We start from the raw sequence: 18,371 nt of genomic DNA on the forward strand, positions 1-18,371 counted from the left end.
GCCGCGCGCGATGATCTCAGCCGAGAGTCACTTCCCAGTGTGGTCTCTTCAATGGGCAACTCTGTGCGTCTAACAGCCAACACGTTCACACTTAGCCCCCCCCCCCCTTCCGCCCTGTTGGATGCCCTTAACCCGCTATTGTACGTATTCAAGAGGCAAAGTTTGACAGGGCGAGAAGACTCCCAAGTGCACGGGGCACCTTTTAAAACGATAAGAACCCTCCACCATCATTTGTTTCAAATTACATTTACACCGTGTATTTTTTTTCGTTCTCGAGCACACTTTTTTCCCTTCCCTCCCCTCCCCTCCCCTCTAATTCAATTTCCCACTCGTTCCTCTTCAACAAACCTTAAAACTCATTTCTCATTATCGGCAACATTCGTCACGTCCATAGCGAGCCACCCTTTCCCCTTCCAGGACCGCGGAGCGAACGAGCTCACGTACACCTCCCACAATCCTCTCCCACCTCTTCGCCTCCTCGCCAGTCCTTCATCTCTCTACCCACTGCCGACCCCCCTCCCCCCCCCCCTTCAGCAAACCCCCCCGCACCCCACTCCTAACGTACCCCAACTAGCCGCAACCCCCCATCCCACCACCAACCCTGCACCCCACACTCTACCCCCTGCTTACTGGGCTGGTGCCACAGATGAGATCATGGGCCAGGCATTTTCTGCTCTTACTCTCCTGCCCCCCCCCCCTCCACACCCCCCCCCCCCCACCAACTCACTCTCCCCACCCCATCTCAATGCGACTTCAAGTGCCTGCTGTCTCTGGTAGGTCTGTCCCTGGTAGGTATCTCTGGTAGGTTTGTCCCTGGTAGGTGCCTCTGGTAGGTCTGTCTCCCAGGCAAGCCAGCAGCAACACGAGGGACTCTCTTCGCGTGATCCTGTAGCCCATGGCAAAAAGGAAAAAAAAAATCTCTCTCTCTCTCCCCTCTTCCCCTCCTTCCCCGTCTCCTCCACTCCTTTAGGAATTTCAGAATCCGGCAAGACTTACGTTTCGGATCCGTTCAAGTTACTACGCGGGGTTAGTGGGGAGGAGGAGGTGGGGTTGGGGGGCTGGAGTTATTTTACAGCGTTGCCCGCCAGACGTTCTTGCGTTCGCCTCTCGCGTACCGCACTTGCACTCCCCTTTGTGCAGGCGCAACGCTCGGCTGCTCCCGCGCCTTAAAAAACAAATTACTAAATTAAACTGAAAGCAGACGGTGCAGGGATCCTTGCGCCTGCCATCGTCGACTCGGTGTGTAAACAGAGCCGTAGTTGGGAACAAATACATTTGTCAAGTGTTAAGCTGCAACGTTAATTGACAACATTGGCGGTGGTGAGAAAGCGGACTGACGGCCCTGCCTTTCCATCAACACAAACAAAGAAAGATAAAGGAATGAGTAGGAAGGAGAAGGATTTACGCTGCTGCTGCTGCTGGTACATGGTGGTGAGCGGACCAGAGCACAGATGGGGGTGAGCGCTAAAACAACGGACTTAATCATCTCCACGGTAAGCGACGTGCTGTCGCCAAATCGTGACACGGTAACCCGGAATTGCGCAGTTAGAAGCCAAACGGTTTTGATTAGCTTCAAAGCCCTCAATCCCGTCATTATGCACCGGCGAAGGGAACGACGACTTTTGATTGTTCAAAGCTGACGAGCGGCACTCGCCGGGTCTGGCACCGACCTCGACGCCGACTCCGCGAGGCTCCGACTCAAGTGGGGACCTCGGAGCGGAGTGAACAAAAAAACCACGACCGGACGTCTGCGGGGGGGGGGGGAGGGGGGGAAGAGCTTTGTAGCTCATCGGATTCCCTCCAGGATAAATAAAAAATATTGAGATTATGAGTCTGACCAGCGGCCAAATGCAACTATGGGAAGCAATACAGATAATGAGAAAAGGGAAAAACGCGCACCGTGCACATTGTGCACGCATCGCCGCATTCCATTAAGTTGATGTCACTTCATTTTTGTACTGTATGTTGAACTTCTTTCACACCGTACGTAGCCAACTATGCTAATCGGAGGCGCGCGGGAAGGAAAACTAAACGCAAAAAAACAGTTCTAAAGAAATCAGTTTTCAATCTAGATTTTAAAGTTCAGAGCGCCAGCGGTTTCACAATATCGGGAATAGCGTTCCAGGGCGGCCGCGGAATCCGCGCATCTGAAAGCGCCGCGCGATGTGGTGACCACCGTCTGTGATCGGTCGCCACGATCACCACGGTCGCGAATTTGACAAATTCCACAAGGACAGCGGTGAGCGTGCTTCCTTGATACGGTGTGCGCACCGCGTGTATGTCCGCGCTGTGTTTTTTGCGAATGACATAAGTTGCGTGCCCGGCTCTCTGCGACTCGCACAGAACAGTATTTCTTTTGTCTCGGGAGCTTGGGAGGGAGGTTTGCAGAATGATTCCGGTTGCGTCTTAGGCAATTACAGAAAATAATAGTGTCCTCAACACCTTAGTCACGGAAAGGCAAAATACCCGTGCAAAGCCTGAACGGACGCGCTACGCTTTTCTTAATTTTTGCCGTGAGGCTTCAAATTAGCCAAAACTAAAAACCAGATGGGAGATTTCCACCCGCCTGCCCCCCCCCAACCACAACTGCCCTATAAACCTCCCTGACACAATAAGTACGCCCTCCCCACACACACGCTCATCAGAGGCGCTCGCACAAGCACAAATTTCCTTTATGATTATTTTATTATTTTACTTATTCTTCCAAACCCTTTGCTTGCTTGGACGAATGTTGACCGACCGCGCGCGTGCGTAACGTGCCGGATTGCGTGCAGGGTTGCGTGCCAACGGCCTGCCTGCTACATACCCCCCGACGGTGAATGATCGCAAGGCCACTCGAAAAAAACTCCCCACGGATTTGTGCTGTTGGTAGATCTGGCTAGTCCATTGGTCAGCTGCGCTCACCGCCGCGTCAGCATGGGTGGGCCAGCGATTGTGTGGCCATTTGGTAAATTTGTCGGGGCATTATTCCCGTAAAGTATAATGTTTGAAATATATAAAGTTCAAGAAGGTGAATGCGATGCTGGGCTACTCACCGCACTTCCAATTTAAATTATGATTGAAATTCACATCTTCTATGTATGGTACTCAAATTTCTTTTTTACATTTCAAAATAAGTGGCATTTATTCAGATAAAGTCACTTGGGGACAATGATAGGATGTAAAAAGTTGTATATGTAACAGGAGACAAAAATATGTACTTAAAGCCTCATTCAATTTACGTCTTCTGAGTCAAAATAAACTGATCTCAATTGGAACTCACCTCTGACCAAATGAGCAGGAATGTGATCAATCTGATAAAATCTGGAAAGCTAAGCAAATTTTGAGCCTGCTGCAGTGTCCTTGGATGGGTGACCACCATGAGGTTTTACAGGCTGCTGCGAGGCTACGTTGTCAACAGAAAAGTGCAAACTCTAAAATACGTTTTTAATCAAAGAACTATGGACAAGAGGTACCATCTGTCGTTAGCGACTGCACTACGAGGATGGCAACCCGAGTTAAATTCCTGGCCACGGTTAACTTCACTGGCGGGTGATACCTGAACCAGTAATGGCCCTGCCCCTCCATTTTAGGCTTTAGGTTTTATGTTTAACTTTGTGCAGAGGTAAAACCCATTGGGCACCTGGTTACACCGTAGCAAAAAACCAACACGCTTGCCAACCCGTCACCGAGCAGCATCTTGAAGCAGTAAGAGACGAGGCTGTAGTGCCTGCAGTAAAAGTAGCGTGGAGATAAACGTGCATTGCGCTGAACGAGAAGACAGACGTTGTACATTTGTCCCGGTAGCCTCATTGCAATTTGTACTTTTTACACTTGACCATTTTGTCGTGACTTGCTTAAACCCCCCTCTATTTTCCACTCCTATCGGTTGTTGTTGTTGTTTGTATTATTTGTTGTTGTAACTTTGCTGACCCGCCCACCCACCCCCCCCCCCCCTCCTGGACACCTCTGAAAAAGAGCTCCATAGCTCATCGGATTCCTCCACGATAAATTTTTATTCTGATAAAGCAAATGTTGAAAAGTGCACTCTAGTAACCCCCCCCCCACTCCACGGCCCATACGCCGCCGATGGACGCTCACGCAGCAGGGCCACGCACTCTCCCCCCACCCCCCCATCCCCGCCGTGTAGTACGTACGTACGCATGACGAACTTCTTTCGCACCGTACGCAAGCCAACCGTGGCTCATTGAAAGTGCGGATCAAGCGGGTACGGCCCTGCCCGGCGATTTGACGAACTGTCGTAATTCCAGATCGCGATATAAACCAATACAGGCGGTCCCCACTGTTAAGACATTACGCGTGGATTTTTCTATCCGGGTCCTCCAGTTTTTCCCTCCACATTTCGACATACGCGTTTAGAGTATTTGGCTGCTATAAATGTCCACACGATAAGCCACTTTGTTGAGCTACCATTGGCAGGCAGGTTGCTGCTGAACAAGAGCTATGGTAGAGAGCTCAGTGGGCCTTACCTGGAGAAAGAAAAGAAAAAATCCTTCGCTCGAAACTCCGTCGTAAAATGGGCCCTATTTTCCCATCGCCAGTAGAAACAGAAGTAAACATCACCTGCGATGTGGTTTTTTTCCCTTTTATCGGCCACATTTACCAGGGTTTAATATGGCCGATAAAAGTAAGAAGAAAAGCGCCACGCCAAGTCACACCAGAAACCAGACTGACTCCACTCAAACGTTTTCGGGTTCGTGTCAGAAGATGCCGTCGTGAGTCAAGTTCCGATCCACGGTGGGGGTCATGTATATAAACATCGTGAATGCGGGCCGTCGTAAATCCCCGGGGCGACGCGCCCGCAATGCTTCGTTGCCACCGTCGAATTAACGGCGGCTCTCTCTGCTGCTGCGACGACCCCTTCCCGCCCCGCGTGCCGAACGAGCAGGCTGAAGCGAGTGCTGGAGCAGGAGCGCTCGTACCAGCAGCGCAAGGAGGCGGAGCACGCGGCCAGCGCCACGAGGCTCGGCGAAGAGGCGTCCAAGCTGCGCGCCCTCGCCCTGCTCCTCGCCGACGAGCAGCAGGTAGCACGGCGCTCGCCGAACGCCCGGCCCCGGCATTCGTTCGGCGCCCACCGCGCGCCGCTGCGTAGGTTTCGCGGGTCGTGGCAGCAAAATCCCATCGCGGCGGCGTACTATGCTCCCGCGACTTATGGTCGTCCCTTACGTTGGCCAACGCAGGCACTGGCCACCTCGTGCGATGCGCACGCGCTCAAATAAAAGAAACCCCCGCGACCCGTGCACCGTGGGGGAGGCCCTCTGCCAAAAACAGGTTTGACGAAAAGGGCCGTGCGCGTGTTTTATTTTGAGACGAAGGCAGCTGTAGCTCTCCGATGATTTTTGTGGTTTGTGCAGCAAGTTGCTCGCTCCTCGTGCACAGAGCTTCTTCAGGATATCATGCCGATCAACATGCAGTAGGACCCAAAACACACCGGACCGTTCCACTTCCATATTCTCAAAATCACGGACACGTATGGCCCTCTTGTCAGTATACTGCAGGATGAGGGCCCCCCGTCATGCGGCTTGATTTGAGCGTACTTCACCAAGCTGGCCAGTACGGGTTCATGAAGATGAGGGGGAGCATAAAGGTGGGAGAACAGCACAGTACAACAATTGATTTCTGCTGGCCACAACGTAGCCCCACGGCATCCTATAACAGCCTACAAATGGTGGTCGCCCATCCAAGCTACCGGGCTCAACCCCGCTTAGGAAACCCGAGTATCCTGGTAACACTGAAAGAGCCACACCACTACATTAAAGAATCCATTGATGTACTGCCGTCATACTGCCATCTCCTGGCCACGTTGGAGCCGAAGCTTATACCAACTGGTGTTCCCAGGCAGTCTCCCCCATCCAAGCGCTAACCAGGCCCAAAATCCTGCTGAGCATACTGGTAGGGGAGCATACAGATGATTTGACCTTTCCTGACACTTGGCCGTTTCAACAACGAGCAATTAAGTCCATTGAAAGTTAGAAGGAACTTTAGATTTAACCAAGAGGTCACAGGGTACCAGATGGTCGTCTTGGTGCCACATGTTTAGCATGCCGATTGCCAATAAATGCAAGTGTTATTCCGATGAACGTAGAAATAAGGAGTCATATCATATCTGGCCTTTTAGTTATTCCATACCATGAAGTGCTTGGTCTTCATGTCCACCTGTGAGTTCACGTCACCGTGTGCTCTTGGAAGGCTAAGAGGCCCTCCATACCCACGCGCGCGTGGACTTCACGTGCGCTCGCAGGGCTTGGCGTCTTCCGACCTGTCGCATCATTCGCTGACGCGCCGCCGCCGTTTCCGTTTCAATCCGCGGCGCGCGAGCGCAGAGCTCCAACGAGGAGCTCCGCCGGAGGGAGCAAGAGGTGCGGGACTTGTCCCTGGAGCTGGCGCAAGCGCGAAGCCGCCTGCACGAGGCGGCGCGCACGCAGCAGGAGGAGAGCGGCCGAGCGCAGCGCCTGGAGGCCGAGCTGGAGGAGCAGACCACGCGCTTCTACCAGGTCCGGTTGCCACCAACGGGCTTTGTTACAACTGCTGATAATGTCACAGCCTGTTGAGCAAAGGGCCAAAGAATGATAAGGGGCTCACGATGACATCGCTGCCAACATGTACGGTTTACCCGTGTATTCTCGCACAGGGAAATTGAGTTTTCAGGTCCATACGGCGTACAGACGTTTCGATAAGGGCAAAAAAACAACAATTTTGTCTATTTGTTTGTGTTTCTCCCTTGTGATGTGACTTTGTAAGATGGACGTTGAGATTTATAAGGGCAATATGGTCTGATTTGGGCTGTAATAAGGTAGGCACTGATAAGGGGTTGACAGGTATGCGATGAACGCAACTAATAATGATGATCGTGATGGTGCAAGAGATAATGCGTTTCTTGATGTGAGCAAGGTAGGGTTGTAAATGCTTTGGAAAAGAGACGATAGGGGATAATTCCAAAGTCGAACAGTGCAAGGAAATAAACAAAGAGAGAAGTTGTGTTGACCTGCAAATAATCCTCGCTTGCAAACGGTCGCTCAGCACAGTCACCGGCAGCAGAAGCAGCGATGGCAGCAAAAAAAAACTTTGTCGCATTTCAAAATCTCGCGACAACCCCCCACAACCCTCACCGTTTTCAGGAGCACGAGGAGATGACGGCCAAGCTTGCCAACGAGGAGGCCCACGGGCGGCAGCTGAGGCAGAGGATGGCGGGGTTGGCGCAGCGCGTGGAGGAGCTGGAGGAGGCCAACCGGGGCCTGCAGAGGGCCGAGGAGGAGCTCAAGCGCGCCGAGGCCGAGATCAACGAGCTGCGGCAAGCGCAGGGCAACCAGGACGGGATGGCGGCCGAGCTGGAGACGCTGCGCAAGCGGCTCCTGGAGATGGAGGGCAAGGACGAGGAGATCCAGCGCGCCGAGGCGCACTCCAGGGAGCTGCGCGAGCGGCTGCAGGAGGAGGAGCGCCGCGGCGCGGAGCTGAAGGGCGAGGTGGGGCAGCTGCGGCAGCGGGTGGTGGAGATGGAGAAGGGCGAGGAGGCCCTCGGCCGCAACAGGGTGGAGTGCGAGCAGCTGCGGTGCGAACTGCAAAAGGAGCAGAAGCTCTCGAAGGAGCTCGGCGGGCAGCTGGAGGCCCTCAAGTGCCGCATGAGGGAGCTGGAGGCGATGGAGGGCAGGCTGAGCAAGACGGAGCAGGCCATGCGCGACGACCTGGCCAAGCTGAAGTCGTTCGCCATCGTGCTGGCCGATGAAAGGAAGACGACGGCCGAGAGGCTGAAGCAGGAGGAACATAAGCTCCAGGAGGTCACCAGGCGGATGAAGGACGAGCAGAGCAAAGTGAACGAGGTCACAGAGAAGCTCATCGACGAGAGTAAAAAGTCTCTGAAGATGAAAGCGGAGCTGGAGGAGAAAAATTCGCTTTTATCCAAAGAACGCGATGAGCTCAAAAGCAAGCTGAAGGTGGAGGAGTCTCGAGCGAGCGAGCTGACGTCCAGGATGAGCAAGTTGAAGGACAGGTTAGCGGACATGGATGACGATGGGAACGATCGGGTGGGGATGAAGCCTTTGCTCTTCAATGCCAAATTAGCGAGGTGCGCAGATGACGACAGCAACAAGGTGATGGAGCTGACGCAGGAGATTGACAGGCTCAAAGCCCGCTTGAAGCAGCTCGAGGTGGTGGAGGATGACCTCATGAAAACGGAGGATGAGTACGACGAGCTGAAACGGCGCTACCGGAGCGAGCAGGACAAAGCGCAGCTCCTGTTTCAGCAGCTGGAGGAGGCGAAGACGCAGATCGCGCGGGGGAAGGTCGCCGAGAGAGGCGACCTGAGCAGTGCCGAGGAGCACGAATTCAGGGCGAGGCTACGCCAGGAGGAGACCAAGTCCAGCCACCTGGCCAGCGAGGTGCAGGCGCTGAAGGAGAAGCTGCACGAACTCATGGCGGCGGAGGATCACTTGGCGCAGTTTCAGGATGACTTTGCGGCCGTGCAGAAGAGGCTCCTGCAGGAGGAGAGCAGGAACCACGATTTCGCTGCCGAGGTTGAGAGCCTGACCAAAGAACTCGACCGATTCAAGCGGTACGGACGCGCGCTGCGACCGAGCTTAAACGGCAGGAAGCTTATCGACGTCCCAGTGGCGACAGCCGCCGTGCAGACGGACGCCAGTTTGATGGACACGATGAACGGCGAGGAGGATAACGTGTCGTCGTTCATCCAGAAAACGATGCAGGAGGAAAACCACATCATGAGCAATCTCCGCCAGGAGAGGAAGAGCTTCGGCGACTGCCCATCGCTGCACGGGCGTTTCACCTCGACTTCGAGCGACACGAACCAGCGCAAGTCCTTCATTCCGTGGATAAAGAAGAGGGAGCTTATTCAACAAAACGGCGAGAACAAGCCACAGATGAATGGCCACGTGCCACAGCACGGGGAGATGGTGCTGTCCCACAAACAGGGCCAGCCCCTCCACATCCGCGTCCGGCCCGACCACCAGCACAACACGGCCATGCTGGAAATAACGAGCCCCAGCACGGAGGACGTCTCCTACACCACTACCGCCACCATCCCGACGTCCGGCTTGCAGAAACCCAGGATCACCATCCTGCCCAATTCTGCAATAATCTCATCCAGGGGCGGCCAAAGGCACAGCGTGGACAAGGCAACGGTGCTGGCGGCGCCGGAGCGAGCGTCGCCCGTCGTGATCGCGACCATCGCGCGCAACAGGTCGCCGGACAGCTCCGGCTCGTCCTCGCCCGAGCGGCCGTCCTCCCCCATCCAGATCGTGGCCATGTCGGCGACCACGGACCACCTTCTCTCGCCGGAGCCCGTGGAAATCGTGGCGGGGAAGCCCACCATCTTCCGCGTGTCTCCGGAGAAGCCCACGGCCACGCGGACGCCATCGTTCAAAGCCCTCGGCTCGGGCAGCTCCATCATAACCACCGAGGACAACAAGATCCACATCCACCTGGGATCCCCGTACCGGCGGCAGCACGGCTCGCCGGCCGAGGGCGGCCACCCCGGCGGGCCCTCCGGTGCGGCCATCACGCTCGTGGCGACGGAAAAGAAGGAGATGATCGCCACGGGAACCATCCTGCGCAGGCCCGGAGGTCACGGCGTGGCCAAAGGGTCACTCTCCGCTGCCAGCAGCAAAGTAACCAGCAGCATCACGATCACGCCATCCAGCGGAGGCAGCCAGCTCTCGAGAACCTCCCTGCCCTCGGTGAGTTTCTGTGCCGGTGGCGAGGCAATGTTTACTCTTTAATATCTCCTTCTGTATCCTGTGCAGTGGGGACAGTGGGCAGGCTCGTTTGAATCCCACCCCCCCCCCCCCCCCCCCCAGCTTCTGTCCAACCGGCGATACAATTTGACCGGGTCAGATAATGCTCGCCGCTGGTATTCACCGTGGCTGGGAATCAAATAAATGTATCTGGGTTTATAGCAGCAGCTAATGACAACCACACCACCGGCTGCACCCTCAAGTACATAATATAATCTCTATAAAGTGGCGTTCGTAATTAAATGCACCTTGAACTACTGTAATGGCCTTGAAGTAAAGCAAAATAATTAAATACGAGTTGAATAATAGGCATCATTAATAAACGGTGAAGGCCACAGCTAAGTAGGTACCAGCTAAAAAGCCAAGAGGCCAAATTAAACAGGTGTCATAATACAAGCGGTTGAGCCATGCATATTTGCTATTGCCGTATATTTTGCCATTTACAAGTGTACACACGCTTCACACGCACACTCGCTCACTGCCGGGCACGCTTGTGTTGTGGCAACACGAGCGGGACATCACAGCACAAAGAAAATGTTTCCACATTTTTGCACCGTGGCATTGCAGTAAAGTGTTTAGGCGTACTGTAGTATTACAATATACTCAGTTTAACACGTAGGATTTCGCGGCCAATATTATCCAAAGTAGAGGTTTTTTGGTTAGATCGCGTCAATATGCACGTGTCGTTAAACCCGCCACCACCCGACACAGCCAATCAGTAAGGATTGTCACGTAAACAAAACATGTAAATTCGCTACTAGTACAGCACACCGGTGTGTTGGAGAGCAAACCCACATTTACAATTCGAGCATGACGTTTCGCCAGTTATTACAACTAGCATCATCAGGTGACAGCTAGAATTGGTTGGTGGCGGGTTTAAAGACGCAATTATATTTACGCAATCTAACACAAAACTGAGTATTGCGGATATAATATACTCGTTTGCCCACACGCACGCCCTGCACACACAGGGTCACCCGCACTCGCAAGCGCAGTGGTGTAGTTTGGTCCGTGCCAAAGTAGCAATGCGGCAACAGGTTGTGTCAGTTCCATCACCATAATCATCGGGCTTGTTCAATCCACTGCTGGTTCAAGGCCTCCCAAAGTCGTCGCCATCTCTCTCTCACGACGCGGGCGAATGTGATGTCACGCGGCATCGGGCTTGTTCAATCCACTGCTGGTTCAAGGCCTCCCAAAGTCGTCGCCATCTCTCTCTCACGACGCGGGCGAATGTGATGTCACGCGGTACCTGCACAGGGGCTGATTTCATCGGTGGTTGGACTATCGGCCACTGTGCTTTGTTTGGCCACCAGTCCCATCGTTATTGTTGACCATCATTATCCAATATCCCTTCCAGCGACGTGTCTTTCCCAAGCCCACTTAGCTTTTCCTCGAAGTTGTAATCATGTAGCAGTTCCATACGTCGTGCAAAAATACATCTACGTCATTATAAATGCGATGTGTGCATCTTCGAGGCAGGGTGTGAGTCACAGAACTTACTCAAGTCATGATTGGCACGTTAAGTCGAAAAAGAACTAATGCTGCCTTGAAGGAACCAGGCAGGGGCCTATAGAACGAATGATGGGCTGTGTAATGCCATCCACTTTTGACCTTGGTAAAAAAAATGACACAAGCAAAACATTTCACCACGATAATCTTATGGGGTAAAAAGAAAAGTTCAGTGTTTTTTTTTATTTCAGATTTGAGAACACGTTGTGAAAGTGAAGCAAAATCTGAAGATTAACCATGGCTGTATAAACAGGCTGGTAACAAGAATATGACATATGTGTAAGTAATGTGTAATTGATGATATTTAAAAATGCTTGTCCAATAAAATAGATTAGTTTAAAACGTCGGCTTTCACGACCAATATCATCTGCAAGAGGTTTGGTGGGTTAGATCACGTCAAAATAAATGTCTTTAAACCCGCCACCACCCGACACAGCCAATTAGTAAGGTTTGTCACGTAAACAAAATGTGACAATTCCTTACGAGGTCAGCACACCGGTGTGTTGGAGAGTAAACCCACAACATTTGTGATCCGAGTCCCGTGACGTTTCGCCGGTAATAACAACAACCAGCATCATCAGCCCGAGTTGTGGAGAATCCTCCTGTTTCAGTCTTTAAATAGATTAGTGATTTTTTTTTTACAGGCAACCGAGTTAAACCTAAAGGGACGTCTATTTTCATCTTAAATCACAGTTACAGGCCCAACACACCAAGGAGTCCGCAACAATAGTTGTACTAAATACAAGTTGATACGTTTATTAAATTAGGCATGGTAACAAGAGAAGGGAAAATAGAGGATGGGAGGGAATTCCTAAGTGGAGCAGTGTGAGGAAAGATATAGAGAGGCGTTTTGACCTGCCAGTAAGGCGAAAGAGTGGTTGAGTGTGCAAGTGATGTGGATGAGTGAGTGTTGTTGTAACCTGCAGTACGGTGGGGGAACGCGGCACGGGTGAGATGAAACAGTCTGTCTCATGGACCGAGTCCTCGACACGAGTGGTGGCATCGGGGAGTGAAGTCCAAGGGAAGAGTAACCATGGTGATAGCGATATAGGAGTGATAAGGAGGCGACTGACCATCAAGTGAGTGAGTGAATGGAGTGAATCAGAGTGCTGAACTATCGCTTGCTTTGAAAACGAGATAGGTCTCTGCATTGGGATAGCGGACCGTGAACAGATTTTGGAGCGGAGGAATAGAGCTGCCCTGTGGTTATGGAATAAAGCGCAAGGCAGGATGAAAAACTGGGTTAGCGTAATTATCAACGTAGATGCGTGTGCTACAATGCGAATATGCCGCTGTACATACACGGGCTCGGTCATGTGCTTCTCTCGGTTAGTGCAAGCTTATAAAATGGATGACATAATGGCCTGTAATGCCGAGCCAAAAATGTCATTAGAAGTTACAAAAAATATTACGCATGCCTGACCAGCCAATTGGGCATGAAAATAAATAATGTATGGCAAAAAGCACCCTGACTGTATGACTCAAAGGAGTTTTAAAATAAAACTGCGTGCAAGTAATGCCGAGAGAAGTTAAAAAGACATCAAATAGGGTAACTTGAATTGAACGGGACACAAGATTGTGATATGGAAGTCAGTCATTAGACCACACTCAGCGCTGTAAACCAAGTGAGCGGCTGCGGTGCAGTGGTTAATGCACTGCACCACGACATGTTCGGCGACCTGGGTTTGATTCCCGACCACAGCTGACATCAGTGGGGCGAGTGATATCTGAACCAGTCCCGTCTCTCCCACTCTCACGAACCTGTACTCACCAGAGTGGTGAAGTATGGTCAAACAGTACCATGACATGAAGAGAGACCTTTATCCAGCAGTGGACTGGCAAATGGCTGATAATTATTTTGTATTATTTATTCTAAAAGGTAAAGTGGTGCATATTCGGAGTAGCGAATGCAAACAAATGTTTTTCCACAGGAGGGAATTTATTACAATTGTTTAATATGCACATGCTGAAAATGTGCGTGCATCTTTACCATAGCAGAAGGAAAAGAGGTAACGGTGGCAATTGATGGCCCACGTCACCGCTGACAGAAGGGCCTCCCCTAGGAGAACCTAGACCAGGAGTCGGTCACCAAAATAACAAGAAGACCAATTTCTTTTTCGTCTATTCCGGTAACAAAAATAAACCTCAATATTTCAAGAGCCGCAGTTCGGTGTGAACACGAAGACGGTGGTCTTCAATAAAAAAACATCACGAAGCAGTCCTTAAAGAGCCACCGCATGAGGCTTCATAAGAAAGCCACGTGCGCCTCCTGGTGACACGGGTTGCCGACCCCTGACCTAGACAGACGATTGATTTTAGTTTATTGGAGTAAAAACCGGTTGTTTTGATTGCACACATATTCATCCATAATAAAGGTTTTTTGGGTTAGATCGCGTTATTTATAAATGTATCGTAACCCTCCACCACCCGACAAGGCCAATCAGCAAAAAAGTGTCACGTTGACAAAAGACATAGTTCACTACTTTAGCCCACCGGTGTGTTGAAGAATTAATCCACAACATTTACAGTTTGAGTACGACGTTTTCGCTGGTAATTACATCCAGCATCATCGGGCAATTCGCCGAAACTTGAAGACCATTGTTTAAATAACACTTACTTCTTATGGAGAGGGGATTTCTCTAAACAATAGGAAGGAGCAGCAATGGGCTCTCCTTTATCTCCTGCTATAGCAAATGTGTACATGGAAAACTTTGAAATAAGAGCACTTGCCTCGAGCACATTAAAACCATCTTTTTATAAATAACGCGACCTAACCCAAAAACCTTTATTATGAATAATATTGGTCGTGAAAGCCTACGTGTTAAACTGACACATATTCATGTATAGTACGAAAGCTCTGCAAATAGGCATGACTTCATCCAGCAAGCAGCCCACGTGACATAACCATGAGAAGTGAGCTGGTAACCACTTTTGCCAAGGTGCAAATCTCTATTCAAAAATGATCGTCATGCTCTCAACTCAATTCAGTTTATACATACTGTAATTTGGATTTTCGAAGGGTTTGTTTGTTCAGTACTTTTAACGTCTCCTGACTGAACCTCATCTCACGTCGGTTCAGAACTGGCGATTTGTCAACAACTTACACTTTCCCAATTTGCTCAGGATCCTACGGTGTAAAAAGTGCGATCCTCGTCTGTAATTCAACGGATCTTGCTCATCAGCTCTGAAGAGAACCCAAATCATTTATCCTTTCTGTATCACAGTCGTAGGCACTGTTAATTAAATTTCTTTTTTCATTCTTTTAAGATCGTGCAACGGTAGACGGCATCTGAATTTCTTTCAAGCAAAACTTAAAACACACCCCCGCAACATTATACTGTCATATCAATATTATAATACTGACGCAAAAAAAAACTTCGTATAAAATTTACAAAGCCATGCAACTCGAGGCCTTAATCCAACAGTGTGTGTATGCCTGCTTGAACTTATGTTGGAATAATTATCGTATAGATGCCAGCTGCTCTCTGCATGAACAGATGTTTAAGCCCACCTCCTGTGATTATATCGGATTAATTTGTCTGAAGAGCTTTACTTATTGGATTGGCTTGTGCCTCGCTTGTCTCATTTGCTTTTCCTGTTATTTCTTGACGTAATTTGTTGGTTTTTTGGGCGGTACTATTTTAAAACTGTACCTTGAGTAAAAAAATTATAATAATGTGCAGACCGTTGTCGATCCACTGCTGGATGAAGGCCTCTCCTAGGCAAATCAGTCAAGGACATTTGTCACCGCAGTCTGCAATGTTTGTACTGCGGATTGGTATAGGTATGGGACGGGGTGCAGACCTGGTTCAGTTATCACTCAAAGCCGATATCAGCTGTCAACGGGAGTCAAACCTAAGTCGCCAAATTCGTAGTGCGGTGCGCTAACCACTGCGCCACCGCTCTACCGACTCGCAGACCATGAACAGGATTTTGTTATTCAACCGCGTGATTGAATTGCATATTCTCGTGCGCTGCCCAGACTTTAAAATATAGCCGCGGTCTGGCCCCGCAGCAAAGAACTCCGAGGAATTCGAGAATGTCATCTTTGATAAACGTGTGGAATATCCCCGGCGTTGCTATCGCGTAAACACGACCGCCGCGCGATAGAAGCAACATCACTTCGGGCTCGCAAAGCCTCGGGGGACACAGCTATGCCTTATAATAACAGAGAGAGAGAGCGGTGGGCGCAAAGCTGCTGTGCCCCCATCCCAGCCCCCTACCATCAGTCGGGCGGCACGGTAGGAGCGGAGGGACGTGGTGGCTGCGTTCGTTTGTGGAGTCGGCCCCGCGCGGGTTCGTTTCGGAATAAATGCGACGACGTGGAGAGGAGGAGGAGGATGATGAGGAGTACAGAGGTCATGCTGACAGACGGTGGTAGTGCCACTCCGCTGGGGGCAGAGATTCAGTTTTGGTGCGGCAAGCACGTAACTACATGAACATTGAATGATGGGCAAAGTGCTTAATTACAGCACATCATCATCAGCCGCAGTCAATCCACAGCTGGATGAAGGCCAACTCAAGTGGCCGTCACCTCTTACAATCCTGTAATGTAATTCTGCGCACAAAGTAGATTTCATCGTTCACTCTCCTCACTGGACGTAATTTTTTCGGACGCGTTCCGTTCCTCAGCTGCCACTCCATTATTATTCCTGACCATCGTCCACCACCCCTTTCGAGCAACGTTTCCTGCCCAAGTCCAAATTTGTTTTTAAATTATTAAATAAAATAAAAACCCCACTGAGTACAAGTGACTTTATTTTCATAGTATTAGCATTACGAGCGTCTTTTGGCGATATGCATCCGAGTTTGTTTTTTTGTACATTTATTTTTACATGAATCCGGGGGCCCCGTGACCTGCTTGGGACTCTAAAGCCTTTGCTTAGCTCGCTTATGCTAAGTGCTACCACCACTGCCAACAGGGAGAGAGGGGGGTGCGTATCGTGGGGGGGCGGGGGCTGGGAAGTGGATGAGATCTTGCGGTTGGTGATGGTGGGGCGCTTGCCGTGGCACACGTGGCCCTGGACGTCCGTGTTTATTGCGGTCGCTCAGGGGGCGACTCTGATACCTCTACCGTCGCGACGGTGGTACCTTCGAGAGCCCAGAGCTCCCCAAAAACCAAGCCCGGCTTAACGCGCGTCTCCCGTGCGTTCGCTGGTCGTTGCCGCGCGTCGTTCGGCAACGTCTTCCGACGTTTCGCTCCCGTGCGCTGGGAGCTTCTTCAGGAGGCACTTGGGAGGAATTCACTCCTGGAGGAAGCTCCCAGCAGCAGGAGGGCAAAGACGTCGGACATCGTTGCCGAACTACGGCACGGTACGACCCGAAAACGCATCGGAGAGTTACGCCGCACAACCGCGAAAACACGCTATCCCCTCCCTCCCATCATTGTAGAAATGATATATAACAAAGTGCAATTTTAATCTTTGTTTTTTTCGGTAAAGTCCCGTATAAATAAGAAATAAAAAAATAACATAATAGCGTATGACGTTTCAGTTGCAACACAAGCAGCCATCATCATGTGTTGCAACCGAAACGTCGTACGCTATTATGTTATTTTATTATTTATTATTTATACGTGACTTTACCGAAAAAAACAAAGATTAATTCCTGCAGTCACGAAAGCTTCGAACCAAGTTTAAAGTGCAATTTTATTAAGTGGATTTTTTTTATTTTACTTCACACACATTTTCTTTAACTCACATCCATTGTTCATAAAATAAATGTAAGGCACGGTGAGTGCGCCACTCCCAATATGAAAACAGTTACTTCAGGAGAATGAAATACAATTGCTTTTTTTACGTTATGCATTTATAACCAGTTTAATCACAATTATCCCCAGCTCAGTGGTAAAAACGGTGCAGCAATTTTTTGAGCGCTGAGAAAAATGAATTCGGTTTGCACGCCGATAACCAAACCACGAAATTCAATTCCTGGCCACATCTTCACCCACCCACATTGACCGGAGCGGTGAAGTATGGTCAAAAGACGTCCGTGACATAACACGGCATGTCACAGAGGCCTTCATCCAGCAGTGGATTAACGAAGCGCTGCCAATCGTTATGCCCAACTTACAAACGGACGTAGAAAATCTAGAGGGGACACTTTTTTTTTGCCTAGCCACAGGGAATTCAGAAAGAAAACAATTATAAGTCAAATAAATGCGTTGAACCACTTTAGCATGTAGGCTTGGCTTGAGCTTGCATGCAAAACATTGGTGAAATGCGCCTCCATTAATTGCAATGTATGCACAGCTGATCACATGGCCAAACCTATTTTGCACACCGCGAATGGAATGCCGAATGCTCCAGAGGCTGAAAATTCCTCTGTAAGCGCTCGTAGAATCCGTCCGAGTGTTTTTTTTTTTGCTCTTCCAGCATGTGCGCCGACGCGGAATTTCATAAAATGTAATTGTCTTTAAAGATATCTTTGCCCGGAGACTACACGTTCTGGGGAGGCGGAACGCCAACTCGCGTTCCTTGGGGGGGGGAGATTTGCTTTGTGTGTGGAAAAGCTACCCAGCCATGTTTTGTGCATGTAAGCACACGCAAGCACATGGACAAATGTAATATCAAATGCGGCGGAGTCGTGGAATTAAACACGGCGATGTTGTGGCCTAGAGGTATTTTTGTTGTAAATAAAACACAAACACACTGACACTGCATGGGCACTGGTGCAAACAATAAAAACTCAACACATTCATTAATGGGGTTTAGATGCACTTTGCTGAGTGTCAAGAAGCAACCTCTGGGCTGAAACTGCTGCAAATACGTGGCAATCAAATGGTTACAATACAAAGGCCAAGGTACAGCCCTGAAATTGCTTGCTCATGCCCCTGTTGGTGTGAAGGCTCTAAAGAGAATATTTGTCTGCTCTTCCACACTGGCCAGATGGCTTGGAAGGGGTGGGAGGACCCACTACCCGTGGACCTTACGATCGTCCAAGGGAGGTGCACTGAGTTACACTCGGAATCTTTATTTATTCAGAATCTCTATTTATTTATCCTGAAGAAATCCGATGAGCTATGAAGCTCTTTGTCACAGATGTCCAGTAGGGGGGGGGGGGGGGGTCAGAAAGTTACCACAATACAAAGACACGATATGAGTGCAAAGTATAGGA

The 18,371-nt window shown here is 50.3% G+C and overlaps 2 protein-coding genes across 6 annotated transcripts in view; one reads left to right on the forward strand and one right to left on the reverse strand.

Annotated features, from left to right (window-relative positions):
• Positions 1 to 18,371, reverse strand: part of CMSS1 (cms1 ribosomal small subunit homolog) — a 177,378-nt gene that overhangs the window by 141,287 nt on the left and 17,720 nt on the right. The gene's annotated exons all lie outside the window — the stretch shown is intronic.
• LOC116952906 (filamin-A-interacting protein 1-like) overlaps positions 1 to 18,371 on the forward strand; it is a 128,410-nt gene that overhangs the window by 99,338 nt on the left and 10,701 nt on the right. For all 3 annotated transcript variants that reach the window (XM_032972598.2, XM_076074678.1, XM_032972599.2), the window contains 3 exons: positions 4,889 to 5,024; positions 6,324 to 6,494; positions 7,119 to 9,689. In XM_032972598.2, coding sequence (XP_032828489.1) covers positions 4,889 to 5,024; positions 6,324 to 6,494; positions 7,119 to 9,689 — 2,878 coding nt within the window. The remainder of the gene's footprint in view (positions 1 to 4,888; positions 5,025 to 6,323; positions 6,495 to 7,118; positions 9,690 to 18,371) is intronic.

Source organism: Petromyzon marinus, chromosome 49 (genome assembly GCF_048934315.1).
Source record: "Petromyzon marinus isolate PM22_M1 ecotype Great Lakes invasive population chromosome 49, UKy_Petmar_22M1.pri1.0, whole genome shotgun sequence".
Lineage (NCBI taxonomy): Eukaryota > Metazoa > Chordata > Hyperoartia > Petromyzontiformes > Petromyzontidae > Petromyzon > Petromyzon marinus.